The sequence below is a fragment of the Sminthopsis crassicaudata genome, chromosome 3, assembly GCF_048593235.1.
Source record: "Sminthopsis crassicaudata isolate SCR6 chromosome 3, ASM4859323v1, whole genome shotgun sequence".
NCBI lineage: Eukaryota > Metazoa > Chordata > Mammalia > Dasyuromorphia > Dasyuridae > Sminthopsis > Sminthopsis crassicaudata.
This window is the reverse complement of record NC_133619.1, coordinates 261,356,093-261,375,398: the sequence shown is the minus strand read 5'-3', so window position 1 is coordinate 261,375,398 and position 19,306 is coordinate 261,356,093. Positions and strand designations below refer to the sequence as shown.

Sequence of the window (19,306 nt, the reverse complement as noted above, 5' to 3'; positions counted from 1 at the left end):
TCAAAGGGACTGAATTGTTGTTTGTCCTTTGTTCTTGAAAAGGACCATGACATCGGAAAGGTGATATTCTGACATAAAAATAAATTGGATTTAAGTAAAGGAGGCTGGACAAGGTCACCTACCCTACTTTCTCCTTCAGAGAGAGGATCCAATGTTCAGATACAGATATGAACAACCGTAGATGGCCCTGGAGAGAATGAGATACCTTGGCCTTTTTAAGCTAAGGTCTTTGAAGAATTAGGAAATTAGGATAATTGAAGGAACATCAGTATATATTTTGAGGTCCCTGAGTGTATAAAGTAGTCAAAGACTGAACTGGGTGTTGAGCTTACTGAGGAAAGGAGAATGCTCTGGGAAATCTAAAGATAGCAGCTATCAGAATCTGGATTGGGTAATAAATTTAGGTAGCATGAACCCCACAGGAGGAGCATTTACCAAAAATGGTAAAAGGCATTTTGAAGTGGTACTGTGGAGCTCAGTGTTATGATTCTGACAGCCCAACCAGTGAGTCACCATGTCTGAATAAAGTGCGTGCACTGAAAGTGGTGGCAAGGGGTGCAGTGTCATCAGGAGAGATGTGGGTATTTAGGGAGATTTGAGAAAAGAAAAGTTTTAAGGCAATCCAGAGAGCACAGGCTAATCTGAAGTGTAACTTTGGGGAGGGGGAGTGGAAGAGAAAGTGAGGTGTATACAAATAGAGAGCATCCAGTTGGCAATGGGGATGGAATATGAACATTGATAGTCAAAGATTCAGAATCATTATTTTAATGCCTCTGCTGGTATCTACAATAAGAGGTTTAATTGTTAATTATATGTTACATATAACACAGAACATCGAATGATTCTGATACATCAGTGGGAGGCACCTTGTTACAAAAGAATATCAAGTTTGTTTTGTTCTAACAGCAAATAATAAAGCATGGTGAAAACAATTTTTCTGCATTTTTCTTTCTAAATTAATTGTAAAATGGTAAAGATTTGGTTCATTGTTGAGTTTCACCTGCTTTTTTTCTAATGTCCTGTATTCTGGACCCATTCTTTAGATGGGTTAGGTTTGATATTAGAACAAAATGAGATTGCTCTAGATTGTTTAAATGGAGATTTACTTAGTCAAAATAGGAGAATACTCAAAAAGTATGGTCACTGAAGCAACAGCTCATCTGAGAGAAGCTTCCTTTGCTTGAATTGGCCATTGGGATCCATAGACAAGCATTCAAGAACTACTGAAGCTCCTTATGGCGATTTTGAATTCTGGTGATTAGGAAGTGATGTCTACAGCCCAAGCCTTTAGTCACCTGGGCCAACCAAGTCTTGTGTATTAACTTAATAAACATTTTAGAGGAAAAACTAATATAGTATTCATGGGGCACAGTTTAATATATGGCTTCTATCATTTTCTAATTGATGATACCTTTGACTCATATAAATAATGGAATGGCAAGAAGATAGTTTGACAACTATTGATATTCTTTAATTTTCTTTTTTCAGTTATATTAAGGTCCTGGATTTTTCCCATCCCTATGAAAAGATGTATGTACTATTCCCCTCATTCAAATATTTTGCATGTAGAGATCATTGCTGGAGGCAATACAATTGTGAGGGCATTCAGGTTCCAAAATACAAGGTATTAGGAGAGTTTGTGTATTTGAAGAAATTGTTTCATAAACTTTTCCCTGGCTAGCATTTCATTATTGGCCAAAAAAGAGTATGTAATTCATGAATTATAAAGATGCAGGTTTACCTGCATAATATGGAAATATTATATAGTCTTAATTAAAATCTATATGATGCATTTTAGTGATATAGATATATATTAGGCTAGAGCTAGCCAGCCTGGCAATTCAAAAATAGGACTAAAATGAGAAACTCATTCTGCTTAACAGTTAATAGGAGAAGGTTTACTTAGCTATAATAAGAGGATATTCAGAAGTAGGAAAGGATATTCATCAAATATGCAGTCTTGCTCTGAGTACAGCTCTTCTATGCTGCTGGTGTTGACCATACTGCTTACTTGAAGGAGGAGCTTCAGCCCCTAATGAACTAGCTGTTTTTATACTTATACCTGGACAACCTCAATAATCTGAGCTTTAGTCCCCTGAGCCAGTTAAATGACAAGGAAAGTTCCAGTCCCTTTTAAGGAAAACTAATATAATCCACATGAGTTGAGACCTTAGTATATTATACCTACTACAAAGTCCCAAAAGGATATTTATTGTGTAATCATATGTGCTATTATTGTATAATCATATGTACTATTATTATGTGGAGTTATTTAATTATGTCTTTAGTATATGTAAATTTATTAGTAGGAATATTTTATAAAGAAAATTATTCAGCTCTTTTTCTAGCCCCAAAATAGTTCTTATAGGTACATTGATTCATTTGGTTAGGATATATATGTAGTCTCTATGTATGTAGGATATATATGTAGTCTCTATGTATTGTTTTCTGTATATGATTTTTGTTATCTAGGTATCAAAGTATAGGACTGGTAAAAGGAAGAAGGATAATAGTCTCTCCTTTTATGCAGAAGGAAATTATGTAATTCATTTTCAGAAAAAGGGGAGGGACAATGTTATTTGGAGTTTATTAAATTATAATTAAACTTTCAATTTTTTGTTGATGAAAACTATAAAATGAGTCATATGTTAACTTTGTAATTTAAAGCATATCAGACTCAACCTTCAATTACTGATGCCATTTCTTCTACTTTTGAATTTTACAGATCGATTTGCTATGTTAGCGAATAATAATCTCCAGATCCTTAATATCAACAAAAGTGATGAAGGGATATACAGATGTGAAGGAAGAGTGGAAGCCAGAGGAGAAATTGATTTTCGAGATATCATAGTTATTGTTAATGGTAAGCCATAAATCAGTGTATATACTTAGAATTCATTTTTGTTTTACTTTTAGTTGTTGTTTATTTTTCACTTAGAAATGAGTTTTAAGTGATTAAAAGGATCATACTACAGCTTTACAGGAAAAAAAAATAATTAAGCCATCATGGCAAATGAAATGAATCAAGAGATTCATCATGTATTGTTCATTCATAACATATGTTACCTCTCTGGGCCTTGTTCCCTAATTTTAAAATGAGAGAATGGTACCACATGGACTCATGGATCCTTTTCCAGGCTAAAATTCTATTAATATAATAGTTTAAAATGTTATATTTTATCATTGTTATCTAACTAGTTTAGTCTCTGAAAAAAAATAGCTACATATAGAGATATTTTAAAGGTTAAGTAGATTTACATTTTAAATCTTATTAACATTCAATTAGGTTATAAAATTTTCTCTGTAACTACTAATAAGTACATATTACAATATTTATGAAAATATAATGATGGAATATATTGGTTTAAAAGAAACAAACACTGGGTATTCACTCATAAAAATAGTATTTCTGACTCCCCACTTTCTCACCTGCTCCTCATTTTGACAATAAAATCAAGGGGAAAATGCATATAAATCTATAGCATTCTTCTCTATTCTTTCTATATATTTGCACAAACTTGTTTATTTGTTTGTTTCCTGCTTCTAATTGGTTATAAATGTTAGAGGATTTAATAAGTACTCCATGACTGGCAGCCATATCACTCTACAGCAAACACAGATTAACACAATATATAGTAAATTGTCTTGATACTCTAAAATCAGAGAATAAAATAGAAATGGAAAGAATTCACCAATCATTTACTGAAAAATATCCCAAAATTAAAACTACCAGAAATAGTATAGCCAAATTTCAGAACTTCCAGTTCAAGGACAAAATATTGTAAGAAGCCAAAAAGAAACCATTCAAATATTATGGAACCACTGTCAGGATAACATAAGATTTAGCAGCTTCCATATTAAAAGATCAGAAGGCTTGATATATATTATTCTGGAGAGCAAAGGAGCTAGGATTACAACCAAGAATAACCTGTACAGCAAAATTTATTCTAATTCTTCAGAGGAAAAATCATCAAAGGATTTTTGTAGCTACTTTCAGTCTCTGAAAAATTCAGTCTGAATATTTCACTTCTTAATAGTAGCTAAACTTCATAGATGTTAGGAGAGGGGAATAAGGAAACAGCTGAGAAAATGACCAAGCAAAGGAGAACTCTTACTGTAATGGAGAGACCTTGTTGAGTTAGAGAATCCCAGCATAAAATCCCACAAGTAATGAATAATTCTTCAATAACTCCAAGATGGAATATGAAATTACCAGAAGTCTTCCACGAATAAGTGGTGAAAGGCAAAGAGAAAAAAACTGAAGGAAAAACTAGAAAAGAAACTGGAAGTCTTAAATGAAACAGTGGACACTCGGCCTAGAACATAGAGGAAACACTTCAAAATTCAGTAACATAAGAAAATATAGAACAATGTAAAAAGAAAACAAAATTTGAAGAACAGAAATGAAATGGAAAAGAATACATAGAAAAATAATATCATTGGCTTCCAGAGGGAATGATTAATTAAAAAAAAAAAACCAAAAAACTTGAATAGCATGTTCCAAGAAGCCATAAAAATTGCCAAGAAATACTATAAGCAGGAGAAAGTTCAAGTTGATAAAATTTACAGGTCACCCATAAAAAAATAAGCCAGAATATGTAATATATAATGGATTCAGAAGACCTTAAACTTAAAATCTTGAAACACCCAAGCCAAAACAAAACAAAAAATTTGCAAATGATAAAACAGTCTAGAAGCAAGCAGCGTTACATTCAGAATTGCTTAATACTATATATAAAGGAAAGAGATAATTAGTATGTTATGCTGAAATCCAAAAGAAATTGAGATGCAACTCAGAATAATTTCACTTAGAAAGTTGATCGTGAACCATATAAGTAACAAAATAGGAATTGTAATAAAGTGTGTCTTCCAAAAACTCTTGTTGACCAAAAAAACAAACCATAAAGAGTCAAAAACTTCACAAGACAAACATAGTAGAAAAAAGGAGATTTAACAAAGAAGAATATGTTTTGAATAACCAACCATTGGTTGGTCAGTTGCTTACATTATATAGTGGATGGGAGGGTTGTCATTGGAAGGTTATAGTAATATGAAAATATAAGCAATAAAACTTTTTAAAAGACAAATGCATGTTGATTTTGTTTGGAGGATCTTGTCAATGTTCTCCAAAGAATTCTCTACCATTTCATTCAGTGTAATAAATTTTCTACATGATTATTTTTAAAATTATACTCATGGGCACTATAAATCAAGATTACCAAGTACTCCAAGAAATGATTTTTTTTTTGGCTGATCCTCCCATCACCTTTTTTCTCTCTTCAAGGAGAAACTTTGAGCCATTATTTCATTTAGATGAAACTTTTAATTTAGTTTATTGTGAAGATATCAGCATTGATTGATGTGGTTAATTTCTTTCAATAGTGTTTCAGTGTGTTGATCATTGAACAAAGACCTCATATGTAATGTAGTTGGGAGTTAAGCTTATGATTATAGGTGGTCTTAAAACTGATTATTCTGTCTCATTTTCTTTCACTTCTCTACCATCACTACTGCAGTAGAAGGCTGCAGCACAGACCTGAAAGCATTTTTAAAATTTTTTTAAATTTCTTTTGGGGTTTCCATGCTTAATTTATCATTAGTGGTATTGGTGTCAAGTTTTTCTGTGCTTATCTGAGTTGGTCTTCCTCAACCAAGAGCTTAGTCTTGCCAACACAATACATATTAGAGAAACTAAAGGACCTTAAGTTTTGCTGGCGTAGTCTTTAAGGACACAAGGTCATCTTAATTATTCTGTCCCCTGCTCTCAAAATTCTTTTTTTTCTTTGTTCTATCACTGCTCATTACCAAACCATCTGCTTCTTGCAGTTCTAGTCACAAGTAGCTGAACACAGTTGGAACAAATCTCACAAGCTCCTGTCTATAAAAAAATCCACATTATCCAATCTTAACTAGACCTTCACTGCATCAAGGCAACTCTTGTATTTTTTCCCAATTCCATTTCTCAGTCACCCTAGAAGCTTTCTAATTTACACCCTTCTCAAACTTCTACACTTCCTCTCCCTCCTCTCACTTTGCCAGTAAAATTAGGACCAAAAGGAAGTGAATTCTCTCTTTTCCCTTTCTTTTCACCTCAGAATATCTTAACATCTTCATCAGTTTTTTCCCCTTTATTTGTTGCCAAGACCAATCACTTGACAAATACTCTTGATTTCATCCTTCCATGTCTTTACCACCAGATTGTACCTGCAGTCATCCCTTCTTTTTTGAAATGTCCTTCTCTTCCTATTATTTTCTTTCAGATTGTTTAAAAAAAAAAACAAAAAACAAAACAAAACAAAACAAAAACCTTCTCCAGACCCTACTGTTCTCCTAAATTATCAATTTTTTCTTTCCTCCTTCCTTAGCCAAACACTTCAAAAAAGCAGTCTACAGTTGCTGTGTCCACTTCCTTTTTTCTCACTGCTCAGTTTTAACCATGTTGCTTCTGACCATATCATTCAACTGAACTTGCACTATTCAAAGTTACCAATCATCTTGTAAATTCTAAATCTTAGGATCTTTTTTCAGTCCTCATATACTTGACCAGTATCCTGCATTTAACATTGTCAACCACTCCTCTGGGATATTTTTGTCTTTTTTTGAGTTTTTGTGACACTGTTCTCTTTCTCATTAGTTCTGCCCATTTATTCCTTCTTAATCTCTTTCAGTAGCTTCCTAAAGTTCATCAGTTGTTTTCTCTTTGCTTTCTACACTCTCTTTAGTAACTTTATCAACTACTATGTCGAGTTGATAGGGTCTCTCCACTTATCTTCAGTCCCAATAAATTTTGGATCTAATTGACATCTGTTGGACATTTTAGACATCAGAGACATCAGATTAATCATATATCCAAAATTCAACATATCCTCCCAAATTCTTCTCTTTTAAATTTCCCTTTTTCATCCTTCTGTTCTCCAATTTATTTATTGTCTCTAATGTATTTATTATTTATTAGATTCCTCACTCTCCATTGCTCTATATAAACACTGAGTTGCCAGTTGTAAATGCTTCTATTTTTACCATTTTCCTTCCATCTGATCCCTTCTCTTCATTCACAGTTACCAACTCATTTCAAGCCTTTGTAACTTCTACATCTAAATTATTAGAATAACCTTTTATTTGGTCTTCCAGCTCCAGGCCTCTCCCCATTTTCACATTGGAGCCAAAATATTTTCCTGAAAGTGCAAAGTTGACAATATGACTCTCCAGGGATTCATTCAATTCCAGTGGCTTCCTATTGTCTCAAAGACAAACTATAAACTAATCAGTTTAATTTTTAAAGCTCTATGCCATCTGCCTCCAAAGTATCTTTCTAGCCTCATTGAACCAGTCACTGCCTTCCCATGAGTCTTTTTCCCACACCCTGTGAGATCCAGCTACTCTGTCCCTCACATATGACTCTCCTCCCATTTCCTTGTCTTTACACTGGTACCCCATGCTTAAAATAACCTCTCCTTTCTTCAAGTTGCAGCCAAGAACTTTTGTGTGAAGCCTTTCCTAAATTCCCCCAACTGCTAATCCTTCCTCCGATGTATTATATTACTTTTCATTTTTATTTAACTTTTTATTTTGTGTTTGATTTGCTTATATCTGATTGAGGTTTTCCTCATTAGAATATAAGCTCTTTTTTAATAGGGATTGATTTATTCTTTGTATTATTATCACAGTTATTAGTGGCTGGCACTTAGTGGGAACTTAATAAATTGCTGATTACTTTCATTTGACTTATTGAAGGTGGTCTTACTATGGGGAGATTAAGCTAATTATATTTTAGGTGGCAAGTATTTATTAAATACCTATTATATTTCTATGCTGAATACTAGGCTATTGTAATAATCCAGGGATGAAGAGGTAAGGGCCTGTATCAGGTTGGCAGTGCTATATAGAGATGGAGGCTTATTTGAGAGATGTTGAAAAGATGAAATCTACCAACCTTGGTAACCAATGAATGAGAGGAGGATGAAATATGGTGAGAAATCAAGATAATGTAAACCTTCAATGATTTTGGGGATGCTTGGAATAGGGAAAGACTTAAAGGAAGATAATGAGCTCAGTTTGGGCTACGTTGAGTTTAACATCTAGTCTGAGATGTTTAAAGTTAAATAATAGAAACTGAAGCAGAAAGTTTGGAGCTAGAGAAGTAGATTGAGAATCATAAATATTAAGATGATTAAATTCATGGGAGAACAAGTGGAATAGTTTAGAGGGAGAAGAAAAAAGAGGTTCTGGGACAGAGCCCTATGGGATCCCCATGGTTAGTAGGAATGACCTAAATGAAGATACAGTAAAAGAGACTGAGAAAATTGGTAATATATGTAAGAAAAGGAACCAAAGGATAAAGGTCTTAGGAAAACTGAGAGAAATGAGGATGGGTTGATAGTCTCAAAGGCTGCATAGAGATAAAGAAGAATAATGGTAACTTGGGAGACAGCAACTAATGAGGTTAGTTGGAAACCAGATTGTATAATTATAAAGAGAGTGAGAGGAGAGGAAGTGAAAATACCAATTAAAGTTGTTCTTCTCAAGGAGTTTAGTCACAAAGGAGAGTAGAGATAAGAAATAATAGTTAGCAGGGATGGGTGAACCAAGTGAGGGTTTTTTTAAAGGATATGGGAGACATAGGTATGTTTGTAGACAGTAGAGAAACAGAAATATTGAAGATAAATGAAAGGCTATAGATGAAAGGAGGGGGCAATCTGCTGGAGAAGACAGGATGAAATGGGATCACTATTTTAAAAGAAAGAGAAGGGCAATTATTTCATTTGAGGCAAGGATAAAAAACAGTGGCAGAATGCATCAGAATAACAAGGTGAGGAGAAGGGGAGAAAAGGGTTTCAGAAAATGGCCTCATTTTTTAAAGTAAAATATCAGGCAAGTTCAGAGGGTAAGGGAGAGAAGAAGCCATGGGAAGTTTCAGGAGTGATGAAAAAGTTTTAAAGAGTTTCTGTGGTGATTGGGGTAATGAGATAAGTTGGGAAGTTGTAAAATAATTGCCTAACAGCAGTAAGAGCCCATATATAATATGTACATATGTATATAGACATATTTATTTTATATTTATATTATATACATATATGGAAAAGGAATTAGTCTTGTGTATATATAGAGAGAGCACTTGATATGTTTATACAAATAATAACAAAAGTAATTATTTGTAAATGATCTTTGGCAATGTTGGTTTAAAATAATATTTACTTCAGATATAATTTTATTTTCTTTCTTAGTTCCACCAGCAATTACAATGCCACTTATATTCTTCAATGCTACTGCAGATCGACAGGAAGAAATGGTATTATCTTGTAGGGCTACTGGCTCACCTGAGCCAAATATCAGCTGGTATAGGTAAGTTTTATTTTAAATAGTACATCAGAAAACAAGTCCTAAATTGAAACTGTCACCTTTCACTAATTCAATTTGTGAAATCAAAGATTTGGATTGTGTTTTTAAAGTAACTTTTTCTGCTTTACTTAGGTTAATTGGCTAGGACATTTTTTCTTCAATTTGATTAAGTAATGTCATGCGTGAAAAATAATTATATCTGTAATAACTATCAATATAATATAAATGCTTGCTTTTGCTTCAAGTATACCTTTCCAAGACATTATGGATGGTGATGCAATTCAAGGAATATGGAGATTTACTAGCCAGAGGTCAAAAAAAACGCTTTGCATAATCAGTGGAACAGGAATAAAAAATGAGTGTTATGATTTAGTAATATAGCCAAAGATGTACTCCTTCCATTTGGTACTCTGGATTTGTGTGATATCTTTTTCATATGTGTCAACCATTATGTCCAAAGGCAATAAATATTCAACTCACTTAAAAATAGCAAATAAACTACTTAGAACCGGACATTTGTATTGCTGTATAACAAAGTGTGAGACTAAATTTTTTCAAAAAAGTCATTCAAACACTTTTTAATGACAATAAAGTTTTCTATAAAGAAATAAAATTATTTTAAATATTTTGCTTTTCTTCTTTTTAATGTATGTTTCTCTGTTTTATAATGCATATATTAACATATTAAATGTATCATAACATAAGTATGCATATAGTGACATGTACTCAAAAACGCTTTTTTATTGATGGAATATGAAAAAAAAAAGGTTAGATAAAAATGAGTTAGAAAACCTCAGAGAATTATTAAAGAATAGTACTTCTGTAGAGAACAGGGATGCAGGCCCTATGATTTCATTGGCATAAAAAATTCCCAGGTGAAGAAATTCTCTCAATCAATGCAGGTTATCATCTCTGTGATTTATAGTTTTAAAAAGTTGTTATAGCATTATCTAGGGTCAGAGAGCTCATGTGTTCTCAGAGAAGAGATTAAAACCCATTTTTTCCCTGTTGTTGTTACTTTAGTTATCCTATTTGCTGATGTATATATAACTAGCTACACAAATGCTTTTTTTCAAGAAGACATCATTGATTTCCTTAATTTCTTCTGCATGCTAATGATTTTTGACTGATAGTGGAAAATGTGAAGGATGTAGGAGTGGAAAAGTGGAAATGGCCCAATTTTCTATATATATTTTTTCTCAGTAAATAAAATAAAATTTACCTTAAAAAATAAGATTCATTTCTTTATGTTTGTAAGTACAGCTTTCGAATCCTATGCCATACTAGACTTTTCAATATTTCCACACTGTTATACAAATCAATAATCATTAAAGCTATTTGGCAATGGTTTTTGAAAAGAAAGAAAAGATCAGTGGAATAGAGTAGGTAAGCAAAAATCATAAATAATAAGTCTTTCTCCCAGTAATTAGCATACTTGATTTAACTGAACACTGTACAACATTGTTTAATTCCAGTTCTACTCTTTTCCACTGATTTAGCTTTGTATTTTTAAATAATTATACATAGTTTCTATAATTATAGTTTTGCTGAGTTTGAGAATTAGTATTACCCAGCCCTCTTCCTATTTTTCATTATTTCCCTTTAATTATGTGATTTTTGATTCTTCCAAATGAATTTTGATTTGTTACTCTATTTTTTCTTTTTTTGACATTATTTTTTTTAATTTTAAGTTCCAAGTTGTCTCCCTTCCTAAAGCCTCTCTCTACCACTGAGAAAACAAACAAGGGGCAGCCAGGTGGCGCAGTGGATGGAGCACCAGCCCTGAAGTCAGGAGGACCAGAGTTCAAATCTGGTCTCAGACACTTAACACTTCCTGGCTGTGTGACCCTGGGCAAGTCACTTAACCCCAAATGCCTAAAAGAGAGAGAGAGAGAGAGAGAGAGAGAGAGAGAGAGAGAGAGAGAGAGAGAGAGAGAGAGAGAGAGAGAGAGAGAGAACAAACAATATGATACCCATTATAGGTGTGAAGTCATGCCAGATATATTTCTGTATTAGCCATGTTGCAAAAAAAAAAAAAAAAAAGACAAGAAAACATTAAATAACATTATACTTCACTCTGCACATAGAGTTCATCATTTGAGGGGAGATAGCACTTTTCATCACAAGTCATTTGGAATTAGATTGAATCCTTGTATTAATGAGAGTAGCTTTCTTTTACAATCTATCATCCTTATAATATTACAATTTGTGTACTGCCTTATGGTTCTGCTCACTTTACTTTGAAACTTGGCAGTTTTATCAACAGTTTTTTGTCAAATAGTGAATTTTTGTCACAAAAATTTGGCTTCTTGAATTTAGCGGATATTTAGGTACCATTGTCATTTACTTCTATATATTGAGTACTTATTTATTACACTAATCAGCCCATTCAGTTTCTTAACCAGTACCAAATTGTTTTCATATTTGTACTGTAGTTTGAAATCCAATACTGCCAGGTCACTTTTCTTTACCTTTTTTTTTTATTAAGTCTCTTAATATTCTTGACCCTTTGATCCTTCCTATGAATTTTATTATTTTTCTAGCTTTAAAAATAAGCTTTCATGGTTTGATTGGCATGATATTGAATAAATAAGTTAATTTAGGCAGAATTTTTGTTACATTGGCTTTGCCTTTCCCTGAGTAATTAATATTTCTCTGTTTAGATCTTTATTTTCATGAAAACTTTTAAAATTGTGTTCATATAGTGCTTATGTGAGTCTTGTCAAGGAGACTCAAGTATTTTATATTATCTGCAGTTATTTTAGATGGAATTTTCTCCTCTCTTTTACCAAGTTTTGTTAGTGTCATATAGAAATGCTAATGATTTATAAGGTTTTCTTTAAACCCCGAAACTTTGCATATATACATATATTTTAATTGATTTTCTTGGTTTCTCTAAGTATGCTATCATATTATCTGAAAAGAGTGATATTTTTGTTTACTTATTGCCTATTTTTATTCTTTCATTTTCTTTTTCTTGTCTTATTGATAGAACTAGCATTTCCAATATAATGTTGGAGTAATGCTTATTTTGTTCACTCTTGATCATATTGGAAAGGATTCTAGTTTATCCGCATTACACTTGCTTGTTCATGGTTTTAGATAGATACCACTTATCATTTTAAGAAAAGCTCTATTTAAATTCTAGCATTTTTAATAGCAGTGGGTATTTTGTTTTGTAACAGCTTTTTCTTCATTTATTGATAGTCACATCATTTATGTTGTGTTTAGTAATTAGTATGGTCAAATATGCTTTTAGTTTTCCTGATATTGAACCAACCTTGAATTCCTGGTTATAGTATATAATCTTTGTGTTATATTACAATAATCTGTTTGCTAGTATTTTATTTCTAAAATTTGTATTGATATTCATTGTTTAAATTGATCCATAGTATTTTTTCTCTATTTTTGCTTTTCCTAGTTTAGGTATCAAGACTATATTTGTTTCATAAAAGAAATTTGATAGGACTTCTTACTTGTTTTTAAAAATCATTATATAATACTAGAATTAATTGTTCCTGAAATATTTGGTAGAATTCACTTGTAAATCCATCCAGACCTGGGAATTTTTGCTTAGGATGCTATTTATAGTTTTTTTTTCCAAATTCTTTTTCTAATTATTTAAGCATTCTATTTCCTCTTATGTTAATCTTGATAATTTATATTTTTGTGAGTATTCATCTGTTTTTCTTAGATTGTCAATTTTATTGCCATATAATTGGACAAAATAATTTTCTAATAATTGCTTTAGTTTCATCTTCATCTTCTTTCAGAGTTTTCACCCTTTTCATTATTGATGTTGGTAATTTGGTTTTCCTCTTTTTAAATCAAATTAACTAATAATGGTTTATCTATTTTGTGGGGTTTTTTTTTTTTCATAAAACTAACTCCTTGATTTAGTTATTAATTCAGTGGTGGTTTTTTTTTTACTATTTTCAGTTTTATTAATATCTCCTTTGATTTTTGGAATTTATATTTTAATTTTTAATTGGGGATTTCTTAATTTGTCTTTTTTCTAGTTTTTTTTAAATTACATATCTAATTCATTGATCTGCTTCTTCTCTCTATTGCTGATAGTGGTTTGATTAGCATAACTATGCATCTCCATATAAATTCAGATAATATTATTATTATTTTATGTTATCATGGCCTAAAAATAAGTTTAAATAACTCTTCAGTTATTTAAGCCTTCCATTATCCCTAGTAAGTTTTGTAATTGTATTCTCAAAGGTCTTCCAAGATGAACTTTCAGGTAGGTATTCTTTAAATTCAGTTGTTATTTTGAATCCTATTTTTCTTCTGTTTGTTCCCTTTGAGTTTGGTTACTAATATGTATTATTATTATTATTATTATTATTATTATTATTATTATTGAGGCTGGGGTTAAGTGACTTGCCCAGGGTCACACAGCTAGGAAGTGTTAAGTGTCTGAGGCAGATTTGAACTCGGGTCCTCCTGAATTCAAGGCTGGTGCTCTATCCACTGCGCCACTTAGCTGTCCCTAATATGTATTATATTTTATACCATATGCTATATTTTGTTAGTAATGTATGTTGATGATTTATTTTATTTCCTATTTCTTTGATGAAATGATTATTGGTTTCATTTTTTTTACTTGAATCTCTAAGGAAACCATTCTATCTTGGGTAAATGGCAATGATATTGCTTCTTTTGTGCCTATTAGTTCTTTCAACTTCTTTATATTGTATCACTATAATAACTAGCATTTCTAGTATTATATTAAATAATAGTGCTGACAACACATACCCTAATTTTCTTCTGATGTTACTGGAAAAAATTCTGGCATTTTTTCATTACAGATGCTAATTGTTCTTGGATTTAGATTTACTCTTTATATTTTTAAGGAATGATATATGCATTCCTGTGCTTTTTAGTCATTTTTGAATATAAATTAAGGTTATTTTATCTAAACCTTTTTCTGTATCTGTTGGTATAAGCATATGATTTTTTTATTCTAACATGGACCCAAACCTAGACTAAATTCAACATTATAATAGTGTAACAGTCTTTTGAATATGCTTCTTTGCTTTATTGCTAGTATTTATTTTGGTATTTTGGTTGGTCTTCCTTAGAGTTTTTATGGTTTTCTTTGTCTTTTTTTTTAATCTCCTATTGTTTGGCTAGCAGATCCAGGTATGTTTTAGGGAAAGAAACGCTTAAGATTTTTTCATTTCCTATTTTTGGAATTAGTTTATAGAATTTTGAAAATGATTTTCTTTCACTGCTTTACAGAATTCACTTGTAAATCCAGATGGGTCTTTAACCCCCACTTTGGGAATTTCTTAATGACTTTTTTCTGAGATCAGGTTATTTAAACTTCTGTTTCTTGTTCCATTAATCTATAAATTTTATGTATTTTTTAAAATATTCATCCATTTTTCAAGTAACCTTTTTTTTTGTTGGGCAAACAAAGTTTCTGGTAATTTCCTTTTTAATTTTTGTATTTAGTTTTTCCTCTTTTATCAAATTATATAATAGTTTGATTGTTTTATTAGCATTTTAAAGTACTATTAATATTTAACAATTTAGTAACTTTTTTCATATCTTTGTGTTAACTTGTGCCTTATCATCATTATTTCTCTGATTTTGAGGGGAAAGAAGGGCTCTTAATTACATGTCCAATTAATTGAACAATTTTTGATGAATCTGTTTACAGAAACATATTTTCCAAAAGGTACTTATTTTGGTTGTGTCCCAAAAGGTGTGTAATGATGTGTTATTATTACCATCTTTTTAAATATTTCTACAACTTGTTCTTTGACTTCTATACTATCAAGGATTATATATCACTTAGTCTTCATTTTTAAAATTGTTTTTTCAGAGACTTTGTTGATTATAATTTTAATTGCCTTGTGGTCGTTTAAAGTGGTATTTACCAAAATGGCAGGAAAAAAAATCAGGAAATTCCCTTAGCTCTCTCCAGTTTCCCTAGGCAACAACATTAAATCGAGCTTCTAAAGGGCTTCTGGAATAATTAGAAACCCAAAAAAGACAGAGTAAAACAATTTTCCATATGTAATATAACTTAGAACTTAGGGAAAGTTTGTTTAACTAGGGTAAAAGAGGGGAACAGCCCAGTACAGGTGATATTCGGATAAGCCACAAGGAGGCACTTAGCCACAACATAGATCAGGCAACCAAGATCATTGGCTTACCAGGCTAGTGGTACAGCAGACCAGCTGTAAGGCCTCCAACCCCCATGCAACAAATTGCCAGTCCCAGAACACAGGGTACAACAGGAGCAACTAGGCCAGGCCATCCTAGCACAGTGAGCAAGCCAAAAAATTCTGGTCCTAGAAATAAACAATAACGAAATTCATCTGGAAGAACAGAAGGTCAAGAATGTCAAGGGAATTAATTTTTTTTAATGCAAAGGAAGGTGATTCCTTAAATGTTAGAATTTGAGCAATTTGAAATAGCTTGATAAAAGGACCATAAGTTAACAGAATATTCCATTTTCAAGTATATGTGCATATCTCGTATATATTAATGTATAAATATTGAAATTATTTTAATGTCTATGCTATATTTAAATATAATGTAGGATCTCTGCTTATCCCTTTTAATCATGTGTATTATTGTTGCCCTGTCTAGGATCATGATTGTTGAACTTGCTTTTTTGAATTCAGTGTAATAAACTTTACCATACAAATTCCTTTCATTTTAATTCTGTGAAAATCTTTATGTTTTAAGGATGTTTCTTAAAAACAACCTACAATTGGAATTCAGTCCATTTTGCTACCCTTCTATGTTATAGAAGTCAGTTCATCTAATTTATGTTCACATTCATGATAGTTAATTATGTTTTCCTTTCATCATATCCTCTTGGAATTTTACCTTTTTCCAACTTTTCATGCCCTTTTTATAATTTAAAAATATATATGTGTGTCTATGTCTGTGTGTATACCTATATGATTTGGGTCAAATTTTCACTATTGAGAAACTCATCATCACTCCTTAAACTTTGCTGATGAATTTTTAAGCCATAAGATTCTACCCATCTTTTCCCTTGACCTTTTGAAAATCTGTTTTCTACAGAACGATAGACTTTCTTTTCCTCTTTTACAATGTCTAAGAAGGAGTGACTGCTTTCTCCTAAAACAGTCAATATTTCTACCTAAAACCAAGTTAATTTCCATTAATCAGGATTAGATTCAGAATATCAGCTATTATCTTAATTTATATAACGCCATATGATCTCATTTTATCATTCACAAAATCTCTACTTTATAAATGATGAAATTAAGGCAGAACAATATTAAGTGACTTGTTCAGAGTTACAAAAGTGACTTTCTCAGTCACATAGCTGGTAAGTCACTGAAACAAAATTTGAACTCGGGTCTCTACCATAAAATGAGCACTTTGTTATGCCAAACAGCTACTTCTATAATAGCATTTTATAGTAACATAAATATAACACTTACAAAAGTGTTAAAAATTTCAAAGCATTTAACAGCTATTATTTTATCTGATTATCATTCAAGAAAGCCAATAATTCATTAGCTGTTTTTTTCTTAACATGGTGAATGTTTCATCTGCTTTACCAGATGCCCAAATAATTTGTGAAGCACCCCATATTTATTATTTTCTTCTTCTGCCAGATTTGTCATGTACCTGACAAGACAATTTCTTCAACTCTTCCTATCTTTATCTGAAGTCTTATAAAAATTTTCTCATTTTTAATATTTATACCAGCAGCACCTAGCACAGAACTTGGAATTTAGGAAATAATTAACATTTCTCATTTTTTCCATCAATTTTCTCCTTTTGTCCAACTTCAGCAAAAAACAGAGCCAAAGTTTTTTACTTTACTTTAACTTTACTTTACTAAGGAAAATAAATACAAAGTTTAATATTTGAATTTTTAGAGAATTATTAGTTATGTAATATTTTCTAGTTATTAAAATATGATTCTATATTTTAAAGAACATCTTCAAGTATAATCCCTTATCCCAAAATGAGCTTTAAGTGGACATCTAAGATTAATTTTTGATGGCAGTATGATCATAACTGTCAATACTAGTAACTACAGAATGATAGACATTTATTTCTAGTTCAGAAATTTTTGTGAAGTTTAATAAAATTGTGAAGTAAACTATAAAAAGTAAGTAATCTCTCTCTTCTCTCTCTCTCTCTCTTTCTCTTTCTCTCTCTTTTAGAAATGGCAAACTTATTGAAGACACTGAAAAATACACATTGAAAAAAAACAATTCTGAACTAACTGTCAAGAATATTATAAATAGTGATGGGGGTCCTTATGTTTGTAGAGCCACAAACATAGCAGGAAAAGATGAAAAACAGTCATTCCTACAAGTCTTTGGTAAGTATTAACTGAATGCTTTATATATAACCTGCCTAAATTTAGATGACAACATAACAGATTAATAATGATTTCCAAATATATATATATATATATATATATGTGTGTGTGTGTGTGTATGTGTATATGTGTGTATATATATATATATATATATATATATATATATATATATATATATATATATATATATATATATATATATATATACACACACAAACATGGGAATGAATTTTACTTCTATGGGTAGATATTAATAGGTATTAATCAAAAATGCTATAGTTAGTAGACATTGATCTTTGATTTATAACTATAAGACCCCTTTCCTAAAAGTAAAAACAATGACCACTTGAGAGTAATTGTGTATATGGCTTAATCATAGGGATGGTGGCTTTAAAGAATTATTTATATGAATAGAACCATCCTGGCATGTGTAACAAAGTTTTTTAAAAATTTTGTCTACTGAAGGGTATTTAATTTTCACATTATAATCTTATTGTTTCTGTTCAATACACTAAAATACTATATATGTTGATTTAAATTTGTAGGTATTACCTGTTTTGTTAAAATATTGTTTAACTAAGCAGAGAAAAGACAATAAGTAGGCAAGAAGTAGGAGTTTCCTTGGGATTGCTTTGCTAAGACATGTTTTTTTCAAACAAACTTTAATATTTTTTAAAATACTTTTTTTTTTGGTAATTAAGTTTGAAATGAGGCAGTATTGCCTCAGAAGTAGAAAATGTGGGTTCCAGACTTGCTTCTGAAACATACTTCAAGTGGTCAAACATACAGTATGGACAAATCATTCAATTTTTCAGTGTTCTCAAGCAATTCTCTGCCACTCAGACCGGAAGAAAGGTTGCGACTGCATTAGTAGAGGAAACTTCCTTGCCATTGATGAAATCACAGATCCTAATTTTTTAGAGAGAGTTTAAAATAATATATCTATATACTTGGTGATAATCCCTGGGAAATAAGATCCAAGCTACTTGGCTATTTTCAAACTTAGAACTCACTGATTCTTTAGAAACTTTGGAATGATTAGATTCTTGCTTCTTGAGGTGAGTAGCCAAATAATTTCCTTGTACCATAAATCCCTCTGGAATTGTATTTATTCTTCTATAGAAATAATTCTTTTCATGGTTAAAAAATTTTTTCCATTTCACCATTCCTTATAGTTTAACCAAAATACTACTATTCCTCATAACTATTATTTCTTCTTTAAAGAACTATAAAATGGAAAAGGACTTCGATCCCTGTAGTGATATTTATTAAAAAAATAAAAATAAAAAACACCATTTGCCCCAGCCCCACATTTGTCTTTAAAGGAACATTAAACCAATTCGTGTTTATGATAAATAAATATTAATGCTGCAGCTACAACTAATACTAAAGCTATTAGAACTAGAAAGTAAAAAGAAAAAATGGTTTTGCCAAGTCTTTACATTGAAATGGATTTTACACAAGTAAGAAACATTTCTAAATATAAATACTTAAATGATGGAATAGGCCTTACTACTGAGAAGTACAGTTTCCCAATAATGATAGCTATCTTAATAAACAGTTCTCCTAAATTATATTTTAACACTAAGCATCAAACACCTTTCATGCTTACCTTGCTTCTGTAGT

At 31.2% G+C, this 19,306-nt stretch overlaps 1 protein-coding gene across 4 annotated transcripts in view; it reads left to right on the top strand.

Moving 5' to 3' along the window:
* The window catches only part of NCAM2 (neural cell adhesion molecule 2), a 271,041-nt gene that overhangs the window by 74,898 nt on the left and 176,837 nt on the right, over positions 1-19,306 (top strand). For all 4 annotated transcript variants that reach the window (XM_074300617.1, XM_074300614.1, XM_074300615.1 and 1 more), the window contains 3 exons: positions 2,726-2,863; positions 9,225-9,342; positions 17,520-17,680. In XM_074300617.1, the coding sequence (XP_074156718.1) occupies positions 2,726-2,863; positions 9,225-9,342; positions 17,520-17,680 (417 nt within the window). The remainder of the gene's footprint in view (positions 1-2,725; positions 2,864-9,224; positions 9,343-17,519; positions 17,681-19,306) is intronic.